This window comes from Prionailurus bengalensis, chromosome A2, assembly GCF_016509475.1.
Source record: "Prionailurus bengalensis isolate Pbe53 chromosome A2, Fcat_Pben_1.1_paternal_pri, whole genome shotgun sequence".
Lineage (NCBI taxonomy): Eukaryota > Metazoa > Chordata > Mammalia > Carnivora > Felidae > Prionailurus > Prionailurus bengalensis.
This window is the reverse complement of record NC_057348.1, coordinates 19517627-19541586: the sequence shown is the minus strand read 5'-3', so window position 1 is coordinate 19541586 and position 23960 is coordinate 19517627. Positions and strand designations below refer to the sequence as shown.

Here is a 23960-nt window from a genome sequence, read left to right as displayed (position 1 = left end):
GGCCCAGCCTGTGTCAAATCTTTCTCGTTCCATTTTCTTTCTGATTTAATTTTCCAGAGATTAGGGCCCGTTCACCTTCGCTGCAGAGAGGAGCCTCACACGCACCTGGTTTTACTCCCAGTGTTGGGTGGTTATATAGTCCATCAGGCTGGTTCTGCCAGTCCGCCCCTCCTTCTCTCCAGAATGGAGGCCTTCAGTGTGACCCTGGTTCCCTCACCTTGTGCCTCACCTTCAAGTACGGGAATAAGTGCAGGGAACTGAAGTGCACAGATTGTGACCTGAAGCAAGGGTTTTGGGTCAGACAGATCTGGTTTGAATCTGATCTCTACTGTATAACTTAAGCTCTCTGACCCTCAGTGCCCTGTCTGCTACATGGACATGATCAGAAGCGTACCTCCTCAGGTTGTCCAAGATCGGTGAGGCCAGGTGTGAAAACACCTGCCCCAGGGTGGCCAGAGCCAGCACTCAGTGAACAGCATCGTTCCCGGGGCCTCCATTGTCCCTCTTTCCCCTTTGCCCTCCTCTCCTTCCCCTCCTCGCCTTCCTTTTACTCTCCTTTCTCCCCACCTTCCTACTGTCTCTGGGGAGGTTAGGTGCTGGCTCAGGGCCAGGCCCCACTGCCGCCGGTTCTGGGACTTTGCAAAGAGCCTCTCCAGTATGACTGGGGGCGTCCAGGTCTCCAGTCCTGGGGTCTCTTGTCTCCTGTGATGGCTGTCTCTGTTTCCAGGTACCTCAGAACTTGACCCCACTCTGAGTCAGGACTGTTGGGAGCTGTGGGGACGAGGGTGGCTCTGTCTGCCCCTGTGTGCATCCAGGCTTCCTGCCCAAGGTCGTCGTATCTACAGGTGTCCTCTAGGCTCCTCTTTATGTGGAGGCCCCCCGGGGAAGCAGGGGGGCTGGGCAGAGGTTCTGGGGCCCCTGACCTTGGCCTCCACAAACCCTTAAAATCCTAGGCCAAAAGGCTGGCCAGATATACCACTTAACTAAAGAATCACTAGAGCTGAGAGAGGGTTGGGGTTGAGGCCAGTACTGGGACACACAGGGAGGGAGGTGAAGAGATGAGGGGAGAGATAGAGGGACAGGTCTCCATAACTGAGTGGGGAAGGTGCCCTCAGGGGAGGAAGCCATAGGTATCTGAGGGGAGCCAGGGACTCCTGTGAACAAAGGGCTGCAAGCTGCCTCTGAATTGTCATCCCTTGGGGTCTTAGCTACCCCTGCTCCCAGCCCTGTTCCCCCCACCCCACCTCCATATGCTCACCTGGCTCCAGCCAGCCTGTCTGCCAGTCTGCTGCCCTGACCCACTACCGTTCATCATCTCTGTGGGATAGAGCCCCTGCCTCTTCCTCCCCCATCATGGCTGGTGCCGAGCTGCAACAACCTGTAGACCTGTGAGCCCCCAAATCTTTCCTCAGTCCAGCCGCCTGTGCAGAAGTCAGGGCCTTGGAGGCTGTGCTGCTGTGGGAGCTGTTGGGTTTTTCCAATTAGCTTGCTGGGCCAAGGACACTAGTGGGCGTGCGGTCCTGCTGTGGTTGTTGAGGCCCTGCACCCGGTGCACCCTGGCCTGTCTGTTGCTTCTAAGCTGACCCCAGGGACCAGGGCTAGAGGCTGGGGCTCAAGGGGAGCCAGCCCTGGCATACTTTCTGCCCTAGGGTCTCCCAGGCTTCCTGATAGGCCTGTAGGTAGAAAGCACCTCCTCAGACAGCATCAATGGAGAGATGCCCTATCTCCCAGGGTGGGACCATCTGCTGAACGGTGTCACTCAGATCTCCCTGGGACACAGGGCTCAGCTCAGGTCCCACCCCCAGGAGCCAGGGGCACCTGGAACAGGTTCAGGGGAATGTTTAGAGGGATGAAGCACTCGGGATAGAAGGAACAAGGGCTACTATGTCTCAGGGGCTCTTTTGGGATTGGGGCACAGGCTTGGCTGGTAGTTTGACCAGGCCCTGAAGCTCTAGGATTCAGCCCTCATCTCTCCAGAAACTCCTTCTAGCCCATTTTACCACCCTTGCTCTAGAGAGGATTTAGAAAGGCAGGGAAGGCAGATGGGAAACAGGGACAGCATGAGCAAAGGTGTGGTAGTGGGCATCAGCATAGGCTGGGGACCCAGAAGCCTGCAGGGACACACCAGGTCAATGGGCTGGAGAGGCCACCAATGCTGACACCGGGGGCCAGCAGAAAGATGTCATAGAGGGTCCTTGGGACAGGAAGAAAGTGTGGCAGATGAAGCACCAGGTTCCAAGGGGTAGCACAGCTGCAAGCAGGAATATGAGTCAGACTGAGGTCTAGCTGGTCACAGAGCTCTGCTCTTGAGCAGGGAATTGGGCATATGCATTTGCCAAGGGTCCATTACACACAGGCCCAGTGCCTGGGGAGAGCTGGAAGGGAGCTGGCTTTGGCTGTGCTGTATCAGTGGCGTCTCTGTGTCTAGGCTCCCCTGTTGTCACCTCTCGGGCCCAGGCTGAGGTGTTGGAGACAAGAACAGTATGGCTGGAGAGGGGCTTCCCAGGAAGGCCTGGGAAGAGGGTGGGGCTGGGGGCGAGCCAACCCCAGGAGACCACGGCTGTCTGCCCAGGAATGGGAGCCAATGGCTTCAGATCCTTAGTGTACAGATATAGCAGAGAGAGTGGAGGCAGGGAGGGACTGTGATTCCTTCTGCAGAATTCCGGTGATCCTCAACAATAGCAGCAGCGACAATAGTGTAGGTTCTTTGCAGTCCTCCATCAGCCTGCAGAGAGGGGACTGCTGTTCTCTCGCTTAATAAATCGGACACCAAGGTTCAGACGTGAGGTGACTCTTAGCAGGGTTCCTGCTTTCAAGCCCTTATGCCACCTTTCAGGGCCCTGGGGTGTGACCCTGCCACCTGGAGACCCACTCCCTCTATGGCTCCTGAGCCCTGTCTTAGTCACCATGCGACGCTGCAAGGGCTACCCTGGATCCTGTAGGGAGGAACTCCGGGGCTCCCAGAGGAGAGTTGTCAGGAGGCTGCTTGGTCCAGCCTCTGATCCAGGACTGCCGCGGCTATGGACAGCCCTGGTTTGGGACACCTGGGAATGACCTTGACAGGAGAGTCAGGTGTCCGAACTTCATCCCCTACCCAGAGAAGCCAGGCAGCTGCGCCCCCTGCTGGCACAAGTGGGCCAGGGTGCACTAGGCCGAGGCTTTAGAAAGTATAGCTGGCCTCAACAAGCCCAGGGTGTCCCGGCTCCAGGCCAGCAGCTCATGCTTGGGAAAGGATGTATTTTTAAAGCCCTGAAACCTGGGAAGGAGAGGTCCAGGAGGACCTGGCTTTGCCACTCAGAGTCGTGTGGACTTGACCTGTCCTTTCTTGTTTCTGAGCCTCAATTCCCCCCAACAGTGGGCACTGCACTCCAGGCTCTCCACATTTCCCAGTGACCCCAGACTCAGACCCCTCCTTGATCTCTGTCTCCACCATCTTCTGTCTGGGGGCCTCTGCCCTGAGGCCCAGCCCAGGGAGCCCAGGGAACAGCCTGGCCTGATGCCCACTTGGGGCCTCCGTCCTCCCTGGCCCTGCGTCCAGGCCTCATGCCTCGCCCTCTAATCGGCACTGCTCTGTGGGAAGGAGCGAATTCGCCACAAATTATTTTGTTCTAAGAGAAGGACAAAAAGAAAAGAGAAGCCGGGAGGGATGGGGGGCGGCAGGAGGAGGAGACTGCCTGAGCCGGCTTTGTGTGGCACTTTAACCCTTGGACTGCTGGGTGCTGAGTGGGCGGCAGGGCAGGGGCTCTGGCGCCTGATCCCCCACCTCCTCCCCCATCAACTGCTGGAGGCCTTATCTCCCCCTTGTCTGGCTGTCACTCTCCGACCTTATCTTGCCTGCCTGTCTGTCTCTCATCAGCTGCCTCTCCCACCTCCTTATCTCCTCCTCATCACCTCTTCTCTCTCTGCATTCCTCTGTTTCTGCACTGCCCAATGGCGTGGCCCAATGGCAGCAGTTCAGTAGTGGCATATGACCTCTGTGAAGGAGTCAGCTTTGGGAGCAGACCTCTTGGGGTCATTTGGATGGACACACGTGAGTGTACAATGCACACACACGTACGCACATGCACACATCCATGCATGTGCAGACACCCAAGACCCCAGCCTGGAACAAAGAGGCTGGCTGAATTCACTTCTGTGACTCACATATAAGCCCCAGGCTTCATCTAGAGGCCCTAACCCCATCCTACCCCCAACATGCAGGCACATGCACACAGATGGATGTGTGTTGAGCCATAACACACACTCACGCATGCAGATGCAGACTGTCAGCTTTATACCCCCACGTGAGTGTGTGCACAGACCCAGTTCTCAAGGAGAGAGGGGCAGATTTATCCTCCCCACATGCCTCCTTTTCCCTGGTCCCTGCCCCCATATTCTGTGCACTGAATGAGAGAGAAACCCCTAGGGGTGCCTAGAGTCCCCACTGCGGTTTCTGTAAATGCCCTGGGGCAACACCAGCAAAAAAGGGTATAGGGGTGGCTATATGTGATGCATATGTGGTGTGGTGAGTGTGACAGTGTCCTCATGTCAGCAGGCATGTGGTATGCCGTGTGTGCTTATTGGTCCCATCTCCCCCCCAACACACACACCCTGCCTCCTATTGAACCCACCCTTCCGCCTCTGCTGCTCTCAGCCACTCTGAACTAGTCACGCGGTTGTTGCTCATGGCTCCTGGAGGAGGAATCCTGAGTCCCAGAGAAGGCAGTGACAACCCCATCCCACCAGCCACAACCAGGGCAAGCTGTGAAACCCATGACCGTAGTAGCCTTTCTTCAAGTTCAGGAGGGCAGTGGGCCCAACCCTCAGACGTCCATGCTCTCCGAATGGCCAGAGCCAGAGTTGGGGCAGGGCCAAGGGCTGGATCATACTGTGCAGGGGGGATATGAAGGGGCTGTGACATGGAAATGTGGGACCACCCTGGCCTCACCCCTGGCTCCTGCTTCCTTCTAGATCTACAAGGACAACCGGAATCTGTTTGAGGTGCAGGAGAACGAGCCTCAGAAGTTGGTGGAGAAGGTGGCAGGAGACATCGAGAGCCTGCTGGACAGGAAGGTGCAGGCCCTGAAGGTAGGTGCAGTTATGTGGGTTGAGGGAGGGCCAGGCGAGTGGCTCTGCACTGTGTGGGCAGTGTGCCTACCCAGCGTGAACACGTGGCCCTCCTGGCCCTCTGTATTCAGGCTGAATTCACTGGCAGGGCTGTGCCCACCTGGACTGTGGGTAGCAATGGCAGGAACAGATAGTTTTATCTGGAGGGTGACGTGGGGTCTTGGGGCTCTTGTGCAGGCATGAAAGTGGGGCCCAGGCAGGCTTGGAGTTCTCAGATTCCTCTGTTCTATGAGCGTGCCCTGGGTGAGCATCTGCTGATGCCTGGGAGGGTAGGCTGCAGCTCTGATGGGGAGGGGGGGGGGGAACGGCCCCAAATGCCCCACAGAGAATGTGGGAGCCATGTAATGCTAGGTATTGGAGCCCCTGCTCTGCCCATGACCTTGAATGTTTCTCTGCCTCCCTCTGAGCCTCACTCTCCCCCTCTAATCTTAGAGAGGTTGTGCCTGTCAGCTCCAAGGTGCTGCCATTCTGGGAGTTGACAGACCCTACTCAGCTGCACTGACCACTTGTACAAAGCCAGCAGGCCTGTCGAACTCCACCCACCCCAAGGGAGTGCAGGTGGGGAGGGCCTTCTAGAGCTACAAGGTTGTGCAGTAAATGAGGGAGAGTGTCTAAGCTGCCCACAGATCAGAGGCACAGCTGCCACTGCCCCAGCCTCAGCCTGTGTCAAAAAGAGGAGTCCAATAAAAAGGAATGGAGTACTGATGATGCACATGACAACATGGATGAACTTGAAAACATTCTGCTAAGTGAAAGAAGCTTGCCACAAAAGACCACCTATTGTGTGATCCCATTTCTGTGAAATATCCAGAATAGGCAAATCCACAGAAATGGAAAGTACATTAGTGGTTGCCTAGGGCTGGAAGGGAGGGGGAATAAGGAGGGACTGCTAATGGGTACAGGGTTTCTTTTTGGGGTGATGAAAATACTCTAAAATTAGATTGTGGTGATGGTTGTACAACTCTGAATGTGCTAAAAAAAAAAAAAAACCTACACTGAATTATATACTTTATGTGGGTAAATTCTGTAGTATGTGAATTGTATCTCAGTAAAACTATTTTTTTTAAAAGGATGAGCAAATCCATACAAGCCATACCCAAGCTCAGACCAGGGGCCTGGCAGGGTTAAATCAGGTCAGTGACCTAGCTCAAGCCCCCACCACATCCAGGCCCCAAGGAGAGAACTCTCTTCCCCAGGAGCTGGGCGCTGCCATCCCCCTGGGCTCCCCTGCCCATCCTGTGTGACCTGGAATCATAGAATAGGGAGAGGCTGGCATGCTGGGACCAGAGTCCCAGAGGAAGTGGAGCCTGAAGGCCTCCCAACCCAGGGTGGATCCAGACGACCCAGAGTGAGCCCAGCCCCAGTCCAGCCTGACCTTCAGGAACTCCTGGTCACAGGTGGGGAGACAATTGGAGAAATGAACTGCCCCGGGGAGGAGGCAAAGCCCAGCCTTCAACTGGGACAGCAGTCCCAGGGTAGGGCAAGAGTGTCTCCCCTGACTGTGAGAAACATTCTGCTGCCCTATCCACCCAGCATATCATGTCCCCTCCTTGCTTTTCCTAGAACTGGGACTGACCTGGATCCTGTCCCCTCCTTTCTTGCCTCTCTTTCTCTCTCTCTTCCATTCATTACAGACTCCTCATTTGCCCACTACTTCCTTACTTTCCTCCATTTTACAAAGTGCGGGCAACCAGCCCTGAACTTGTGTTGAAACTTTCTGATAAATTTGGGAAGAGGCATCCTTTAGGCCCGCTGCCCACCTTGGCTTTAGGACCAGTTCCCTCAATGAGAGGTGCTGAGTGGTGGCAATGACAGATGCCTGACCTGCCCTCCACAGATGGAGCCCAGGGCCCAGCCCCCTGCCCATCCTCCCCGGACACTGCAAGTCTGAGGTCCCTCCCCAAGTTCTTCTCCCCAATTCTAGACAAACTATCAACCTTGATAGCTTGGCAGGGAGGGTAGAGCCCAAGGCCTGGGTCCTGATCCCAACTGTCTCTATACCCCATCCACATGCTGGACCCTGCCCCTCAAGGCAGGGCAGAGGTCTCTCTCCTTCCCACTGCATCTGCAGCCTAGCCCATGGCCTGGTACATAGTTGGTGCCAAATACAAATTATTTTCTTTTTATTTTTTTTTAATTTATTTAAGTAATCTCTACACCCAGCGTGGGGCTCAAACTCACAACTCCAACATCAAGAGTTGCATGCCCTTCCAACTGAGCCAGCCTGACATGCCACAAATTATTTTCAATAGAAGAATGATGGGGGAGAGCCTGAAGGGCTCAGTTGGTTGAGCATCCAACTCTTGATTTTGGCTCAGGTCATGATCCCAGGGTCCTGAAATCGAGCCCCACATCAGGCTCCACTCTGAGCATGGATCCTGCTACTTGGGATTCTCTCTCTCTCTCTCTCTCTCTCTCTCTCTCTCTCTCTCTCTCTCCCCCTTTCTCTCCCTCTCTCTCTCCCTCTGCCCCTCTCCCCTGCTCTCACATGTGCTGTTTCTCTCTCCTCTCTCTCTCTCTCTCTCTCAAAAGAAAAAAGAATGATGGAAAAGGGCATTCACTGTTTGGGCACTCACCATGTCTTGTCTGTCACAGGTTACTCTCACTGCAACCCCATGAGGGAGGCCCACTTCACAGAGGGGACAGAGACTCAGACATGCCATGCATCAGGCCAGGATGTGAACCCAGGTCACTCTGATGCTAAGCCATGCCCTTGACTCCCACATGATTCCAAGGTGTGCACAGAGCCCACCACCCTTACCTTCCCAGCACTCTGCTGGGCCATGAACCCCCCTGCTGCAGTGCCTCTGGCTCTAGGCCCACAAGATGCTTCTGTCCATATCCCCAGAGGATGCAGAGGACAACCATCCTTCCCCTGCCTTGGTCCTAATTGTTCAGGATGAGCTTTGGTCTTAATTGTGTTTTAAATTTGCTTTTAATCAAGTTCTGGCCCTTCTTTCCTTTCTCACATTTGTTTGCAGCCTGGGTACATATGGAGGCAGGGATGTGGGGGCCTGGACCCCTTGCCCCCCCGTCCATTGTTCCTCTCTCCCTGGACCCCATCCAGTAATCCAATTTAAATCCTCTTGCTCTGGTCTGGAATTTTAATTTGGGACTTGCAAAGAGGAATCTGAGCAACACAGGACGGAAGTTCATTGGCTCATCTAATCAGGGACAATCAGACATTTGTTACGAGTTTCTCCAAGCTGCACAAGGTGATTTATGCAGGCAAGAGTCAGGGAAGGAGCAGGGCCAGGTCAGGAGCCTTGCAACACAGGCAACCAGCATTCCCAAGTCCAGGAAACCTGCTAGGGCCTTAGCTTTGGGAACATGGAGGGGAGCTGTTTTATGAATTCTACTACCAGGGAGATGGGTCCTCTGAGCCAAGGCCCACTCTCTAAGGGTCTTAAGTCCCAGGAGAGGGAGGGAGGTACCTGAGTTCTTATAGCACATTGGAGGCAGAGTTGCCTTAGCAACTTACAGCACATTGGAGGCAGCCCAAATCTGGACTCTGTTGTCCTCCCTGCTGGGGCCTTAACACACAGCCCTTGTCAGAAAGGTCATTTCTTCCTGGTTGTATTTTTTTCCTCCATTGAGTCATCAACATTCTCTAGTGGACTACTGTGTGCCAGGCTGGTGCTGGTGGGCAGGGGGAGGACAGGCCCTGCTCCTGCCCTCATAGAGCACTCAGTCTTATCCCATCCCAAGCCTTAGCATCCCTCTCTGTAAAATAGGGACATGAGACCATCCCTGCCCAGTACTTCTGGTCTCAGTCTCATACCTCCAGGAGCCATCATTTATAAAGGCCACAAAGAAAACAGTGTCCCCAAAGGTTGTGCCACCTTCAGCACCATCCCTGATACCTCTGTTCTGTGGCTTAGAGGAGAGGCTGTGAGAGGAGATACAGCCTTGATAAGGTCAGGAGTGACCCGAATGCAAGGGGTTCCAACCTCCTTTCAGCGGTGGGGCCATGGGCATTGTGGTTCAGTTGTCTCAGTTCCCAGAGAATGGGAAGCCCAAGGCCAGAGCACTCAGGGACATCAGTGTGGCTAGAGCCTGCTCTTGGGGAGACCCTCTTACCTCAAACTTCAAACAAACCAGAGGCAGTGGAAAGGCTTGACTAGGGATCCAGGACCTAGAGACCTCAGTCCTTAAGCTCTCCCCTTCCACCATGCCCATGTTCCCCATGCTCCACCTCAGGTACCTCCTGCTATTCCCAGGGCCAAGACCTTTCCAGACGTTGTGCCTTTGTACCTTTGTCTTCCTATGGTGTTTTTCAAACTTTTTTTCTTTAAGTGGGCTCCACGCCCAACTCAGGGCTTGAACTCATGACCCTGAGATCAAGACCTGAGCTGAGATCAAGAGTCAGACATTCAACCAGCTGAGCCACCCAGGTGCCCCTTGTCTTCCTGCAGTGTTTTGAAACCTGCTTGAACATTGAGGTCACTTGGAGAGATTTTAAATGGTGATGCCCAGGCCTTGCCCCAAACCAAGTACATCAGAGTCTCCAGGGATGGGGCTGAGCTTCAATATTTCTCAGTGCCCCACAGATGATTTATGTAGATTCAGAAGTCAGAATGTTTCCCCTAAAATGGGCAGAAATAATTCCCTCCCATGATCATTGGCCTCTTTCTTAGTGCCTATCAGGTGCCCAGCCTACGATGAGCCAGAACACTCCAGATCTCTCCAAATCCTCTTTACAAGCCGAGAGTATCGTATTCTCATTTTACATTTGAGGAAATTGAGCCCCAGAGAGTTTAAACCACTGGCCCTAAGCCCCACACCAAATTCAGGCTTTAGATCTGGGCAGCTGGGCTTCAGACCCCACAAACTGCCCCCCAACACTGGCCTCCTCTGGACTACTACCGGTGGCCACATGGCATTTGCTGACTGCAGGGTGTGGACAGGGCTGAGGGAAGAAGAGATGGGGCTCTGGCCTCCTCTGATAGTGGCTTGCCCTGGAATGACCTAGTGACCTCGGGTAAGTGCCTGCGCCCACAGGTTCTTCCTTGGGCAGTGGAGACAGACACTGTGCACCCGTGAGGCCCAGCCCAGCCTTGTGAGGCCCAGATGGATGGGACAGGGGGTGGCGCAGCTGCAGCCCTGGATCTGGGGGCTCCAGTGGGCAGTGTTCCCACCCTCAGTCACCTCTCTGGGGAGCGAGCATCATTTAAAGAGTAAAATTAAAAACCCTTCTGCACACAGCCGCCCTGCTTTTGCCGCTAATGGCCACTTAACCCAATTAAACTGATGCATTGTTGGCAGTGTGGCCAGGTCTGTTCAGGAACTGGGCCCTGGGTTGGGTGCTCAGAGGAATAGAAGGAATGAGCCAGGGAGGGGGCCGGGGAGCTCCCCCTCCCAAGCTGTAGAGCAGACCACTCCTGTCAGGAGGGAGCACACTCCACCTCGCTCCTGCTTACTTGCTGCTTTTCTCTCCAAGGCTTCATCCAAGGCAGGGTTTCTCAGTGTCAGCACTACTGACATTTCAAGCAGGATAATTCTTGGTTGTGGGGGCTGCTCTGTGCACCGTAGGATTGCTCAGCAGCATCCTTGCCCTGCACCCACTAGATGCCAGTAGTACACCACTCCCCCAGCTGTAACAACCAGAGATGTCCCCAAATCTTGTCAAATGTCACCTGGGGGGAAAACTCCCTTCCCCCCAAATCCTGGTTGAGAACCACTGGTAATGGGACAGAGAGATGCAGCCATGATGAATAAAAGCCGCGTAAGCAGGGGACATAGGGACCTCAGAGAGGTGCAGATGGAATGGGGCAGCTGTAGCAGGAGGAAGATCACTTCAGTTTAAGAGGGTAAAACTGAGCTTGGGGCTGCCTGGAAGAGGCAGCAAGGATTTGGGGGGAAGAGTTTGGCACTGAGACAGCCAGAGGCTGGTTCAGAGCTGGGTCCTCCACTGCACTGATTGATGGGGGTTGGACGGGCAGATCAGCCCTGAAAGGACAAGGCCTGGAGGAGGCCTGGCCCAGAGTAGGAACATTTGTACAACAGGTGCAAGGGCTGTGACTCTGCGTTCTGGCTGGAGGTCACCCTCTGGGATCTGACTGCAGACTGGGAAGCTCTAAAAGCCACAGTAATGGGGGACAGACAGGCAAGGGATTCTGTAGCATGGGCTGCCCCCGCCCACCCTTCTCCGTGCAATTAAAAGGTGTTTACGTGGGGCCGGCAGTGGCTTCTGCCTCCCCTTCATTACAAACATTAAGAGATCTTGACCCTTCCACTTTCCCGCTCTTGAAAGGAGCCACAGACACGTAGAGCCAATTAGGCGCACGCGTGGGCGCCAGGGGCCTGAGCAGCCTGTTCTCCCTGATTGCGACGTTTAAGGCTGATTATTCTCCCCTCACCCAAACAGCGCTGCTGCTTCCTGGCAAGGTGCCAGTGCCACCCAGAGGAGCCACCTGGGGCCCCCAGGGATGGGGGGAGCACAGAATAAGTGAATGGACATCTGTTGAATGCTTCTCATGTGGGAACTCTTGGGGACCCCCACCTAACAGAGGGAGGCAGCAAGAGAGCCGGCCAGCAAGGAAACAAGGACGGGGACCTGGGCTGTGGTGAGCACTCAGGAGAGACAAGGCAGCATGTGGTGGCAGAGTGACCACTCAGGAACAGGGCTCAGAGGGAGCTCCTCCTCCGAGGTGGCCTGAACGTGTAGGGGAGGAAAGGTAAGCTGCTGTGCACTCCCCATATACCCACAGGCCCTGGGAGTCAGCGTGAGCCTTGGGCAAAGACACACCGCTCCCAGCAACTGGTGGAGGTGTACATGGGGATGGCCTCCTCGGAGGATACATGGTGTGGCCAGAGACCCCTAGAAAGCTGCAGCCTCAGCCAGCCTCCCTGGAAATGAAGAGGGAGGTCGTGCAGGTGGGGTGTGTCCCCAGGATCCTTAGGGGAAACCTCATTCATCCTCTTCTCCTACTCACCCTACCCAGTGGTGGTCAGATGAGGGCCTGGCTCGGCCTGTCAGGCTAAAGAAAGGCCGAGCTGTGTGTTCGGGCCAGCCTTCCCTAGTTCCTAGGATTTCCCCTATAGAGCAGGCTCCTCTCGTGGCTCCTCCTCCATAGTACAGGGACCTCAAGAAGGGTCAGAAGAGCTGTGGTCATTCCCCAGCATCTTCTAGCCAAAGGATCTAGGGGCCTGGGTGCAACACCCCTGAGTCCACAGAGCCTGGTGGATCAGCCTTATACCCCCCGCCCTGCTACTGAGCTCTCCCTAGTGGCTGAAGGTCAGAGGAAACTAAAGGGCCATGTGTCAGGCCAGGAAGCTCAACATCCTGTCTGCCCTGACCAGCATTGACCACTTCTTGTGGAGATACCTTAGCCAAGGCACCCCAGACCCAGAACTTGCTCCAAGAGGGGGTGTCAGCCTCACCTGCCCAGTGGCCTTGCTCCATGACGCCAGGTGCTTTCCCCATAGCACTGTTCAGTCTCCCTGTCATTTGCGTGTTCACTCAGTCATTCAGCAAACCTTCCCATTGCCCCCAGCCTGACCCCAGGTATGGAGCCAGTCTCTGCTTTACTGTAGAGCAGAATTACCATTTTATAGATGAGGAAACAGAGGTGCAGAGACAGTGCCAGCCTTGGCTGTTGCCTGGCTAAAACAGGGTCACAATTCCCCCAGCTCACCCTGGCTCCTGAGCCTGTGTGCCTGCTCCTCACGGAGCTCCTGAGGATTGGGAGGAAGTAGAGCCATGCTGACTAGAGCAAAGAGGAAGCTCCAGGGTGGGGAAGGAAAAGTTGAGGGTCTGCAAGGCAGAGGGCAGAGCACAAACAAGGGCCTAGGGGCAAGACCTCAGTTGGGGGACACAGGATAGCTAGAGAGTGGATAGATAGCTAGAGAGTGGGTTCCTATTCAACCTGTATGTCCTGACTACCACAGGAAAGGGAATCTAGGGCATGAGGGTGGGGGGTCAGCCAAATGGATGAAACGGCCGTGGGCCCCCAGGGGAGACACATTGGATTGCACTCCCAGAGAAGCCGGCACTGCGGTAGGATCCTCTCCTGCTTCTGCCCACCTCCTTGGGGGTCCTAGCTGGACACGTGGGGCAGATGCTGGGATGTGGAAGAACAGGGCCCGCAGGTGCCACAGGGACAAACCAGTCTAATTCAGGATCAGAGAAGTGAGAAATTTAATTGAGTTTTAATAGCTTCTGGCCCTTTGTTCTGAAACCTCATGTACAAGGGCTGGGGGAGGGAGGGTGCATCTAAGGCAGGGTGAGCCGGTGGCCCAGCTAGTCCCCATCCTCCAGGACCCCATACTTTGAGGAGACAGACAAACTCTGAGATCCTCGTGTATAGAACAGCTGATATGGGAGGGGAAGTCTAAGGAGACAGCCTGGAGGTGGTGGCACTTGAGCTGGTAGAATTTCCAAAAGTGGAGGAAAGGAAGAAGGAAGGCACCAAGCCCTGGCCTGGCAGTGAGCATGAGCAGAAGTGAGTCAGGCTGCATCTGTCCATACGGGTTTTGTGAGCTGGGAAGGGAGCCCAGCAGGTGTAGCCTGTGCATCATTTTCCACTGGAGGGGAGGGGGGTGAAGAGATGACAGAGGTAGGGGGCAGGGCTCACCACCTGAGGCCTGGGGTGGTAGCTGCACATTGGTAAGCATGGCCCCTTCAGGGTGCGGCAGCCTTGGGAGCAGCCAGTCACTTCTGTCATCCCCATTTTTCATGGCTTAACATACCTAGGGACCAATGCCTCTGCTTTGATAGTGGGTACCTATGGGAGAAGTGAGTCGGGTCACAGGGCTGCTGGCAGAGAGGGCCTGGTTCCTTGCACCCAGCACAGGCATGGTGAGAAGCCCCTCTGAGGTCCCTCATTAGTCTTTCCAAACCCACACCTGAAGGCCAGCCCAGCCCATGGTGTCATAGTGACCCTGGGTGGGGTCCCCCAAGGTTTTCCTGGAGATCAGTTGATCCTGGCTCACTGTGTCAAGGGATACCAGGTACTTTGGGTGCTGTTTGCTTCCTTCAACCTTTGTTTACCGAGTGCTGAGCAACCGGTGTGTATGAGCACCATACTAGGTTACCAGGTCCAGAGATGGGGGAATAGACCTATGGGGCTCCTCCCTCAAAGAGTGCAGTCTGCTCAAGGTGACAGTGATATGACCCATTCCACAAAGTGTGGGCCAGGGTGGTAAGCCTGTGGATACTGATCAGGCCTAGGGGACCTGGAGTGGGGGCAGGGGGGTTGCTGAAGATGTAGCCAGGCAGAGGAAGAGGGTCCAAGGCGGAGGGCACAGCAAAGTACAGCCCGGAGGTACAGAGAGCATGTACATGTCTTCATGGTGGGGCATCCACATGCATATGGTGATGGAAGGTCTCGCCCGATGGCGTGGCCGTGCAGAGCACGTGCACAAACACATTGTGAGGTGGGCCTTCGGCAGAGGCATGCAGGACTATGCCCAGTGGAGACATCATTCCTTGCAGTCTAGTGGAAACCTCACCTAGTGACCACAACCTGCATAGTCCTAACCTTGCACTGTTCCAAAAAGAACCTTTGGCCATGAGTCCCCCATAAAGATGTGGCATGGCTCATGATACACATGACCAGGCCCAGAGCGGAAGGTGGCCAAGAATCAGGGGCCTCAACGACTGCTGTGCTATAGCCCCCACTCTGCACTTGAGTAGCGCACTGAACCCTTGGCAGATCTCACTTTTTCTGGGCTTCAGTTTCCCTACCCGGACAGTAGGAGCAACAAGCATAGCCTCACAGATCTGTCATCAGAGTTTATGCCCAGACCTTGGTGACACCGATTCAAGAAGGAATGCACATGGGACAAGTCCCATGGATGAGACTGGTCTGTGCCTAGCACGGGACTGACCCCAGGCCATCGGTCTTCAGGTCGGCTCCCCCTACTCTGGATGCCTCATCAAGGGCCTGTCCCTAGCTTCCACTTCTGTGGGCCACACTGTCCAGGCTGTTTAATGCTTCCTGCCTCCTGGCACAGGACTTGGGTCCCTTGTTTGAGAGGCTGGTCACGGTTGTCAGGCCCTTTGTTCCAGCCTTCCTATGTTTGCCCACTTGGTGCCTCAGCGAATGGGAGTCGCGGCATGTTTGCTGTGTCAACACCAGCTGGAGCCGAGGGTGTGAGGCCCTATCGCCAGCTGCCCAGGTGCCTTGGGTCCAGCCCCTCCCTGGATAGTTGGGGTTGATGGGCAAGCAGGCAGCTCCCCACCTATGACCCACCGATTCACCCATTTGACTGCTGGGCCTGGACTGGGTAGGTACGGGGAACCAGCAAGGGCATCCCCAGGCCAGGAGCAGGATTAGGAGGGACCAGTGCAGTCTCCCCTTGGCACAACTCAGGAACTTGCTGGCAGAGACGGCCTTCAGGCCTCTCAAGGCCAAGTTTGGGGCTTCCCCACCCCCTATGCAGAGTCCCTCCCCAGGCCCAGCTCCACCCCTCGCCTCCCCTGTGTTCCTTGTCATCAGATCCAGCAGCATCCAATTTGAGGAGGCATGAGCGTCAGGCAGATGGACAGATGGATAGACAGGCACTGAGACAGGGTCAGGGCAGGGGATCAGAGAAGAGTCCACCTGGCAGGATTGCCGAGGGTTATGTCTGAGCTGAGACTTGACTGGCTCTTAGACCTGTGTGTGCTGTGTGGTTATCACTGTTACAAGGCAGGGGCTTGGGCCACGGGGAAGATCGTCATCACTTGACCTCACTTTGGGCTTTCATGAAAGAGTCCCAGTTACCTGGAAGCACAGAGAAGTAACACTGAGGCTGAGGCTGAGGCTGAAGCTGGAGGGAAGGAGGGGGTTTGCCTCCCAGAGGGTGGGGAAGAGCATTCTGCGAAAGAGAACAGCATGGAGGGGCCCTGCGGGTAGGAGTGTGGGGTCAGGCAGAGTTGAGTGTAGCTTAGGGGTTAGAATGGGAAGGTAAACAAGCTGAACCCTCCAGGTTCTGGGGGGGCGGGTGGAGAAGGTGGCACTTACGGGGACAGGGGGTCTTGGACGGTCAGGAGCAGGCTGTGGGGTGAGAAGGCCAAACCCCCAGGAACCGATGGGGATTGTCAGCAAGTAGGCAGCACTTCCTGCCCGCCCCCACCTTCCATCCTCAGGTGTTTGCTGACCCCTCCCCAGAGGGAAGCGTGGTGAGACTGGTGTGCAGCAGTGGTGTGTGGTGCTCACATCTCGGGGAGTGAGAGCTGTGGCCTTCTACCCAGAGCCACTCACATCTTCGTGTCCTTGTGCGAGTTTAGCACCACTACACATCCTTGCCCAGAGCTCTGAGGGGCTCGAAGCTCTTCTGAGCTTACATCTTGGACCTTTGGCTCTGGTCATTGGGGGCCTCAGGGCCTTGCTGGGTGCTGGGGCTTAGGGAGTCCAAGAGCATCTTCCCATACACCCATAGTATGAAGGGCTGAAGAGTTGGGGAGTAGGTACCGTGAGATGAGAGGAACAGCCTGGGCTGGTGTACCCTCACATCCCTCAGGTGGGAGGGCCCTGACCCCAAGGGCCAGCAGATGAGTAGGCATTTAAACGAGAAAATGCATCTATCCGTTCTCAGCCAGCAGTGGTGACGGCCCCGTTAATGACAGCTACAGCTACACTGTCTTCTGTCTTGGATGTTCGTGCATAGGACCCCCACCACAAGCACAGCTCTAACTAACCCCAAGACACAAGGTTGCAGGGGAGCGAGTGTAGGGGAGGCATGGGAGAGTGTGGCTGTTCTTCCCTCTCCTGGGCTTATGTGTGTATGTATCCCATGGGGGGTATCTAGACATGAGCGTGTATGTTCTCATGTACATGCACACACTGACTTGTTTCCCTAAGGTTGCGGCTTTCACATGGCCCAGGATTAAGCTGTGTGACTGTGGCCTGAGTGACAGGGCTTCAGCCCCCACTCCGTATGGCCCTGGCAGAAGCACCAAGCCCCACAGTCTCCCAGGGATAACAGTGACCTTTCTCTACCTCCCACATGCATACCTGTGTCTCCTTTTATCAAATATGCTGCTAATCTCATCTCCTTGTATGACTGCCGTGTAATTAGCTCATTTTGCAAAATACTGCATCTGTCTTATTTTCCCTTCCCCTTTTCCTTTTCCCAGGAAGGGGTAGGCGGGGATGGGATTGAGGAAGATTACTGGGGATGAGTCCATCTTGCAGGTCAGCTCTGGCCACCCCCTGTGCACAGGACCCCCCACCCCATGCACTGGCCCCCTTAACATACATGCTGGACCCAGGGCCTGGTGACCAGATGGAGGTCAGTGGGCTTAGGGTGTCTGTACCCTCCCTGTGGCAGGAGGAAGGGATGGAGTAGGGCTGACCAAGCCCTGCTCTGGGAGCACCTATGGGTATCTGCTCACACTCAGGCCAAGCTGAGGCTCAGACTGAGTCACTAAGTGGAGTTGCCCCTGGTAGGCACGTGTATGGCAGGCAGGCTGGGAGTGAGGGGGCAGAATGCCGAATGCCAAACGCCTCTGCTCAGTATGCATGGCCTTGCATGGATGAGCTGAGCCAGGTGTGCAGCCAATACTTGGTTTATAGGAATCCCAATGATCCTCATTAACATCTGTCTGCCACCCTGCCTGTTGGACAAGATCCCACAGCAGTCGGGCTGCCCTGAACCCCCCATACTCTCCACCCCACCCATCCCGACCAGGATCTGGTCTAGCCGTGAGGTGGGGGCTTCTTGAGACAATGAACTATAGACAGGGCACATATGGAGCCCCCCAGCAGGTGGCCCAGGCCTTGGCCCTGACCAAGCATGGCAGCTCCAGCCAGGGGCACCAGGAACATCTGCCTCCAGTGGTAGGGCTAGGCAGAAGGAGCAGTGCAGGAATTTAAGCTGCTTTAGCCTCAGCAATTGGTGCTGCTCTGGTCCAGCCATCACTGCTGAGCCCCCTGCCCCACCTCCCCCACCCATTCCCCAGATGGGAAACCAGAGGTAGCCGAGGCCTCATCTGCACAGAGAGCCCTCAGTGGCTCAGAACCTGCTGCAGTGGTGGGCCCCGGGCATTTGGAAGGATTGGGCTCCAGCCCTCAGCTGGTGTGGCCTACTTTCCCGCGACCCCCCCCACTGCCCCCACTGTCTCCCCGCCTTCTCTTGCTCCGACTCCCTCAGGACGTGAATTCTCTTAAACTTTTAATTAAAAACATTTTCCTTTCTCCCCCCAAGGTTTGCTTCCCTGTGATTTTCCTCTTAGAAGGAGAGATGGGGGGGAGGGGACAGCGGACAAGGAGTGGAGGTCAGGCCTTCCTAAGTCTCCATAGAGGACCCAAGGGAGCCAGAGCCTGGCCTGGAGGAGGCTGCCGGCTGCCCCCTGCACCATGTCACCCTTCCTGGCTTCCTGGCTGTCGAGAGCAGCATTTCTAAGGGCTCTAGCCCTGGGTGCACTGCCAAATTTGAGGAATGGTGCCAGCCCCGAGGGCCTGTGTGCACTCCCACTGCACCCCACATAATCGCTCAAGAACCATAGCACACCCCCATTTCCACCGAGCTTTCCCATGAGAGTGCTGTCTGCTCTAGCAGCTTCAGGGTCACTCCTGAGTCCGTTGATCACAAGTTGGAAAAATGTTCCCAAGGTTACTTGTCAGGCGAAATGCAGCCCAGGGTTGGTGTCATGGGCCTCGAGGTCACCAACTAGGTCACAGATGTTTCACATGTAAAATTCCCAACGCAGCTCAGGGGGACAAGGTCAGGTCCTGGCTCACAAGATTGTGGTCCCAGGAATTCTGGGGACACAGGTCCTTGATGCCAGGAAACCAGAACAGCTTCTCTAATTATGGGGCTGGAGGAGGGCTGGCCCACTCCCTGTCCCCAGGCAGCGGCATGTTAGCCTATCCCTGACTCGGGAGGGAAATGCCACCACGTCCTCAGTGTCCCATTCCAGAATTGGAGCCCACCAAATGTCTGGAATTTCTTCCTTATGTCAGATCATGATCCCTCTTGCTGAAGCCTAAGCCTTGGTTCCACCTCTGGAGAATTTTGGCTTAGACTTCCTTGCCCATTAGCCCTCCCTGGCCCAGGAGACACGGACTGAGTTACCACACCCCCCACCCCCATGTTCCTGTCCCTTCCTCCATTCCTCTATAGGCAAGTGCCTCCATCTGAAGCTTCTAGGCAAAGCCCAGGAAGCCCCCCACAAATTCAGACACATCCTCACATCACATTCTAAGATGTCCCCACCACAGGTTGTACCTCTCCCATCTCAAGGGTGATCCCCCTGCCCCACCAAGTCTCCAAAGGCTTAGGACTCAAGACTCCAGCCAGGCCTGAGCCCAGGGGAAGAGCAGAGACATTGCCAGCAGAGCCCACGCCCCCATGGGCCTAGCCCCTCACCCCTTGCTTTGTTCCTCCTGTCCAGCCTGCAGCAGTCAACAGGGGACATTGGCCCTCATGGGAGCATCAGGATGCCCCAGAGAAGGGGCTGCAATGGGGACATTGGCCCTGAGGGGCTAGAACAAAAGTTTGTCTACCACTCACCTCTTGGGCTGCCCTTAGTACCCCTCCTGACACACTGCATGTGTGTCCGGGACTGGCCCTGGGAGCACTCAGGGAGACATCCCCACAGAGGCCGGTGAGCTGTGACAGGATCTGGCCGGGGAATTGGCCAGGAGGAGGGGCAGGCCAGATGGGACCACAGCATAAAAAAAGGGATGAAGGGGACATGGGCAGGGGCGAGCTTGAGGAAGAGGCAGTGCACAACCAAGAAGGTAGAAATGGCAGTGGGAGGCCTTGAACACCAGGCCTTGGAAGCCCTGGCAGCCTTTTGAGTAAGGCAGGGATATCATTCATTTTACAACATATATTGAGCACCTACTGCATGCCTGTGCCTGTGTTGTGACCTGGCCCAGCCCCCAGGCAGTGCCCACTTCTACTGCAGATGCTTTGCGGCTCTGGGGATGCTTTGCGGCTCTGGGGAGTGGTGGTGATCTTAGGGGAGGAGCCTGTGTATTCCCCACAGGGCAGGTGGGGTGCAGCCTCTTCTGGCTAATAGGAACAGAAATATGGTCCTGCCTCTCACCGCACTGCCCTGTCTTCCTGGCTCACTCTTCCATAGGGCCCATTGATTTCCAAAGCTGATATGGGCAGGGGTGGCAGGCTCTTCCTCCCACTGCAGCACTTCTCAGTGCTCCCTAAACCCCATCATGTCAGCTTCCACCTGTCTATTCATTTCCCAAGTCCTCCACACCAAATGTCTTCTGTTTGCCAGGCCCTGTGCTGGTTGCTGGTTGCTGAGGACTCCACAGTGACAGAAGCAGACCTGGTCATGCCTTCTGGGACCTTGTGGTCCAGATGGGAGGCAGAGAGTTGACAAATAATGTGAGGGTGTGTAATGGAGTATCAGAGGGGTGTCAGAAGACAATCACATCAGGGAGGCAAGGAGCGGGTGTCAGTAGCACACACACGCATCCATAAGCGCAAGCCCAGAGCCTGAGCAGGGCTGAAGGCAGTGAGAAGGAGGCAGCTCAGGGTCAAGCCCCATCTCCTGACCGGGACACAGCTTCCTGAGACTCTGTGGGGTCTCCCTCCCACAGCCCACCCTTGCTCTTTCCAGGAACCTGAGTAAACAGGAGCTTCCCCTAGACTGCAGACACCCACCTGTGCCCAGAGTGCTGCCTTAAGCAGGCGGTGAGAGATGCAAGGTGGCCATAGCAGGCAGTGCTGGATCTTCCTGGGTTGCCCAGTGCCAGGCCACCCTGAGCAGCTGCCTGTGTCAGCAAAAGAAAACTCCTAAGTTCCCTTTAGAGTTCACAGCATTGGTGATGGGGCCCACCTAAGGCCAAAAACAAGCAGAGCATGTGTCTGCTCATGGGAAGCTGTTGGTATGGCTGGGATGTGCCCCCCAAATGCATGTCAGGGATGGTGCTAGATGTATATGCATGCCCGTATGTATGTCTAAAGGCCAGTCAGGGCTTTCTGTGATAGGGCCTACATGCGTGGGTATATGTCTAAGATATGCGGAGCATGTGTGCTGGAAGAGTCTGAAGAGCTGGGTTGGGAAGACAGGAGAGAGCTCTACTACCTCAAGGTTCCTGCTGCCCAACATGGCCCATCTCACTTACAGGCACTCATGTGGGCTTCAGGCACCTACAGACATGTATGTGTATAAAACCTGCGTGCTCCCATCCCATCTCCCACTCTGCAACCCCAGCAGCATACCCAAGCCGCATGCACCCACGTAAATGGCTACAGACAGACGTGCACACACACCTGCAGCTAATTCCTGTGCATGTGTGCATCCTGGCCTATGCATGCCCATATGTGTGCGTCTGTGTGTCCCAGGTCAACACCCCCTGCACATGCTCATTGCTGCCTGGAAACTCTTTGTCACAGATGTCTCATCGTCCCTCTCTCCACTCACTGCACCACTGCACCTGTAGGCGGGCAGGTCCAGGATGGCTTTCTTTGTTTTATAGATTGGCAAATTGAGGTGCAGGAAGGAAAAGGGTCAAGACCACTGGATAGCACCAGCTGGGGCCCAAGTTTCCCAGGATCCCATCTAAGTCAATGCAGCCCCACAGCTGGTGTCATGGTCTCCCCAATGCTCCTCTGCAGAGCCAGTGGGGTCCAGGACAGAGGTATGGTGTTTTCAGAGCACCCCATTCCTGTCTTCTCTCCCCTTGGCAGGGGCTCCCTGAAGCCTATGGTGAGGAACACTGAATCATCAGGCATATCAAGGGTCTCCTCACAGTGGAACATCTGAGCTAACAGTCAGAGTTGGAGGAGAAGAAACATTTCTCTGAGCCTCATGCAGGAAAATGGCCTGCAGGAGCAACCCCAGCTCTATTGCCACCTCAACACTCCTGGCTCTACGAATCTGTCTTCCTGAGAATCTGTCCTCTCCTGCCCATCTCTTTGGCCCTATCTTCTGTCTTATTGCCCCTCCACAACCCCCTCTACTCTCCAAGGGTGTTTAAACTCTCCTCAGTTTATTGTAGCAGCTCCTGATGTTTCCAACTGGAAAGCTCTTAGGGGTAGGTAGGGCATGCCCTCAGCCCCCACCTCAGATCAGCCCTGGCCCCAGAGGGGACACAGGAGGAATCAGGCCCCACTGTGACCTTAAAAGAACCTGGCCCAGTGTGGCCAGCCTTGCAAACCAGCCTGATGCCACAGCTGTTAGAGGCTAAGCAGGAGGAAGCCCAGCACAGAGTACAACTGAGCTGGACATTAAGAAGCAGGAAATAATTGTTCAGAAAAAACAGGGAAGAGAATGGCATTCCAGGCAGAGGAAATATTCTATGCAAAAGCAGGGAGGTATGAGATTGTGTCATGATAATCAGACACTGAATCGAGCCCCTGTCTCATGCATTTAAGTGTCTGCACAGCCAGACATTCATTCGTTCGTTTATTCGGCAAATAGTTACCAAGAGCTGGGCACTAGCACCACTGGGATGGAAAAAAAAACAGCACTGTCCCTGCCTCAGAGAGTGCACTGTCTGCTGGGAAATTAAGTGACAGAGCAGTGAAGTCTTTGATGAGGGCACATAGGTCCTGGGGGAACTCTGAGGAGGGGTATGATGGAAGACATATGGGTATTTTGGGAACCCTAAAGAGGGGACCTTATGGAGGCACAGAGGGCACTGTCAGAACCCCAAGGAGAGGCCTGGCCAGGACTGGGGCTCATTTGTTAACTTTTTTTTTTTCATTTATCAGTATTTTGTACCTGGTCTTCAGAGGCCTTCATAGCTGGGAAGGTCCTTAGCAATCTAAGTCTACATTTTTCCTTGTATAGACAGTAAATCTGAGACCCTGGGCCCAGAACACAAGTCTCTAGGGCTCCTGTTTCAAGAATGTCATTGTAAAAAAAAAAAAAAGAAAGAAAGAAAGAAAGAACATAGTTATATTGGATAAAGCCAAGTTTGCCCGTAGCCAGACCCAACCCTGGACTCACACAGGACTCAGTCCTCTCTGCACAGCACCTCCAGCAGCCCAGAGGTGGAATTGCAGGTCCAGGAAGCCATCTTTTGGGCAGAGCAAGCCCTGCCTGAGCTCCCTGAAAGGGGGGCCTGTGTCCTTCTCAGGCCAACAGGAACAACTGGGGTCTTAGGCATTTCACCAAGCCTCAGTTTCCCACTACAGAACAGCAACATGATTCCTGGCCTGTCACCACACTGGGTGGTTGTGAAGATGGGGGAGCTCTGGCTCCCATGACTGGAGCTCTCAGGGAGGCCTTTCTGCCAGGGGCCAGAGGGGCACTGGGGACCATAGGGCTGCCCGCTGGTTTAGCAGTGGGGCCAACGGCTGGCTTTCCTCTCCTCCTCAGTGGCTCTCAAGCCATCCGTCACTTACAAATTCTCTTCATTTCTAAATAAAATGATTTGTTAATTTGAGTGAGTGATCACCACTCGTCCGAGCCTCTTTGCAGGCCCGGGAACAGCTTGTGGGCTCCCGGAGCCCCGTGCCGCCGGCCTGGCGCAGACTTGGAGGGGTTGTTTTCGATTTAAATGTGAATTGAATGAGGAGAAAAATGTTTCTCTTGGCAATTCCATAGGAGCTCGCTCTTCTGACAGATGTTGGAGTTTATTATCCCATCGGGCCAGCGTTTTGTCGAGCAGAATTGCTAATTATTTCAGAGGCCCGGCCACAGCCGAGGAGAGGAGGGAGGTGGCGGGCGCGGTTTTGGGCGGCATCTGTCGATGCTAGGCCCAGCCCTCTACCTCTCCACTTGTCTTCTAGAATCTGCGGATATTTGGGGCAGGAGGTGCCCTGGAGGAGGTAGCAGGGCCTGTTCTTGCCAGTGCTGTTTTGGCCTCCTAGTGAGGACTCTGGAAGGGTCTGGGATTGCTTTTGTGTGTAGTGGGCCCATGGGTGGCAGATGGAAAAAGGCTCCAGAGAGGCCAGTGTTTTTCTACTGTGTGAAGCCAAAGTCATTGATTGTAACAACCACACCT

The 23960-nt window shown here is 55.1% G+C and overlaps 1 protein-coding gene across 10 annotated transcripts in view; it reads left to right on the top strand.

The window, feature by feature from the left end:
* The window catches only part of CACNA2D2 (calcium voltage-gated channel auxiliary subunit alpha2delta 2), a 143811-nt gene that overhangs the window by 67445 nt on the left and 52406 nt on the right, over window positions 1-23960 (top strand). For all 10 annotated transcript variants that reach the window (XM_043587402.1, XM_043587397.1, XM_043587401.1 and 7 more), the window contains exon 3: window positions 4951-5067. In XM_043587402.1, coding sequence (XP_043443337.1) covers window positions 4951-5067 — 117 coding nt within the window. The remainder of the gene's footprint in view (window positions 1-4950; window positions 5068-23960) is intronic.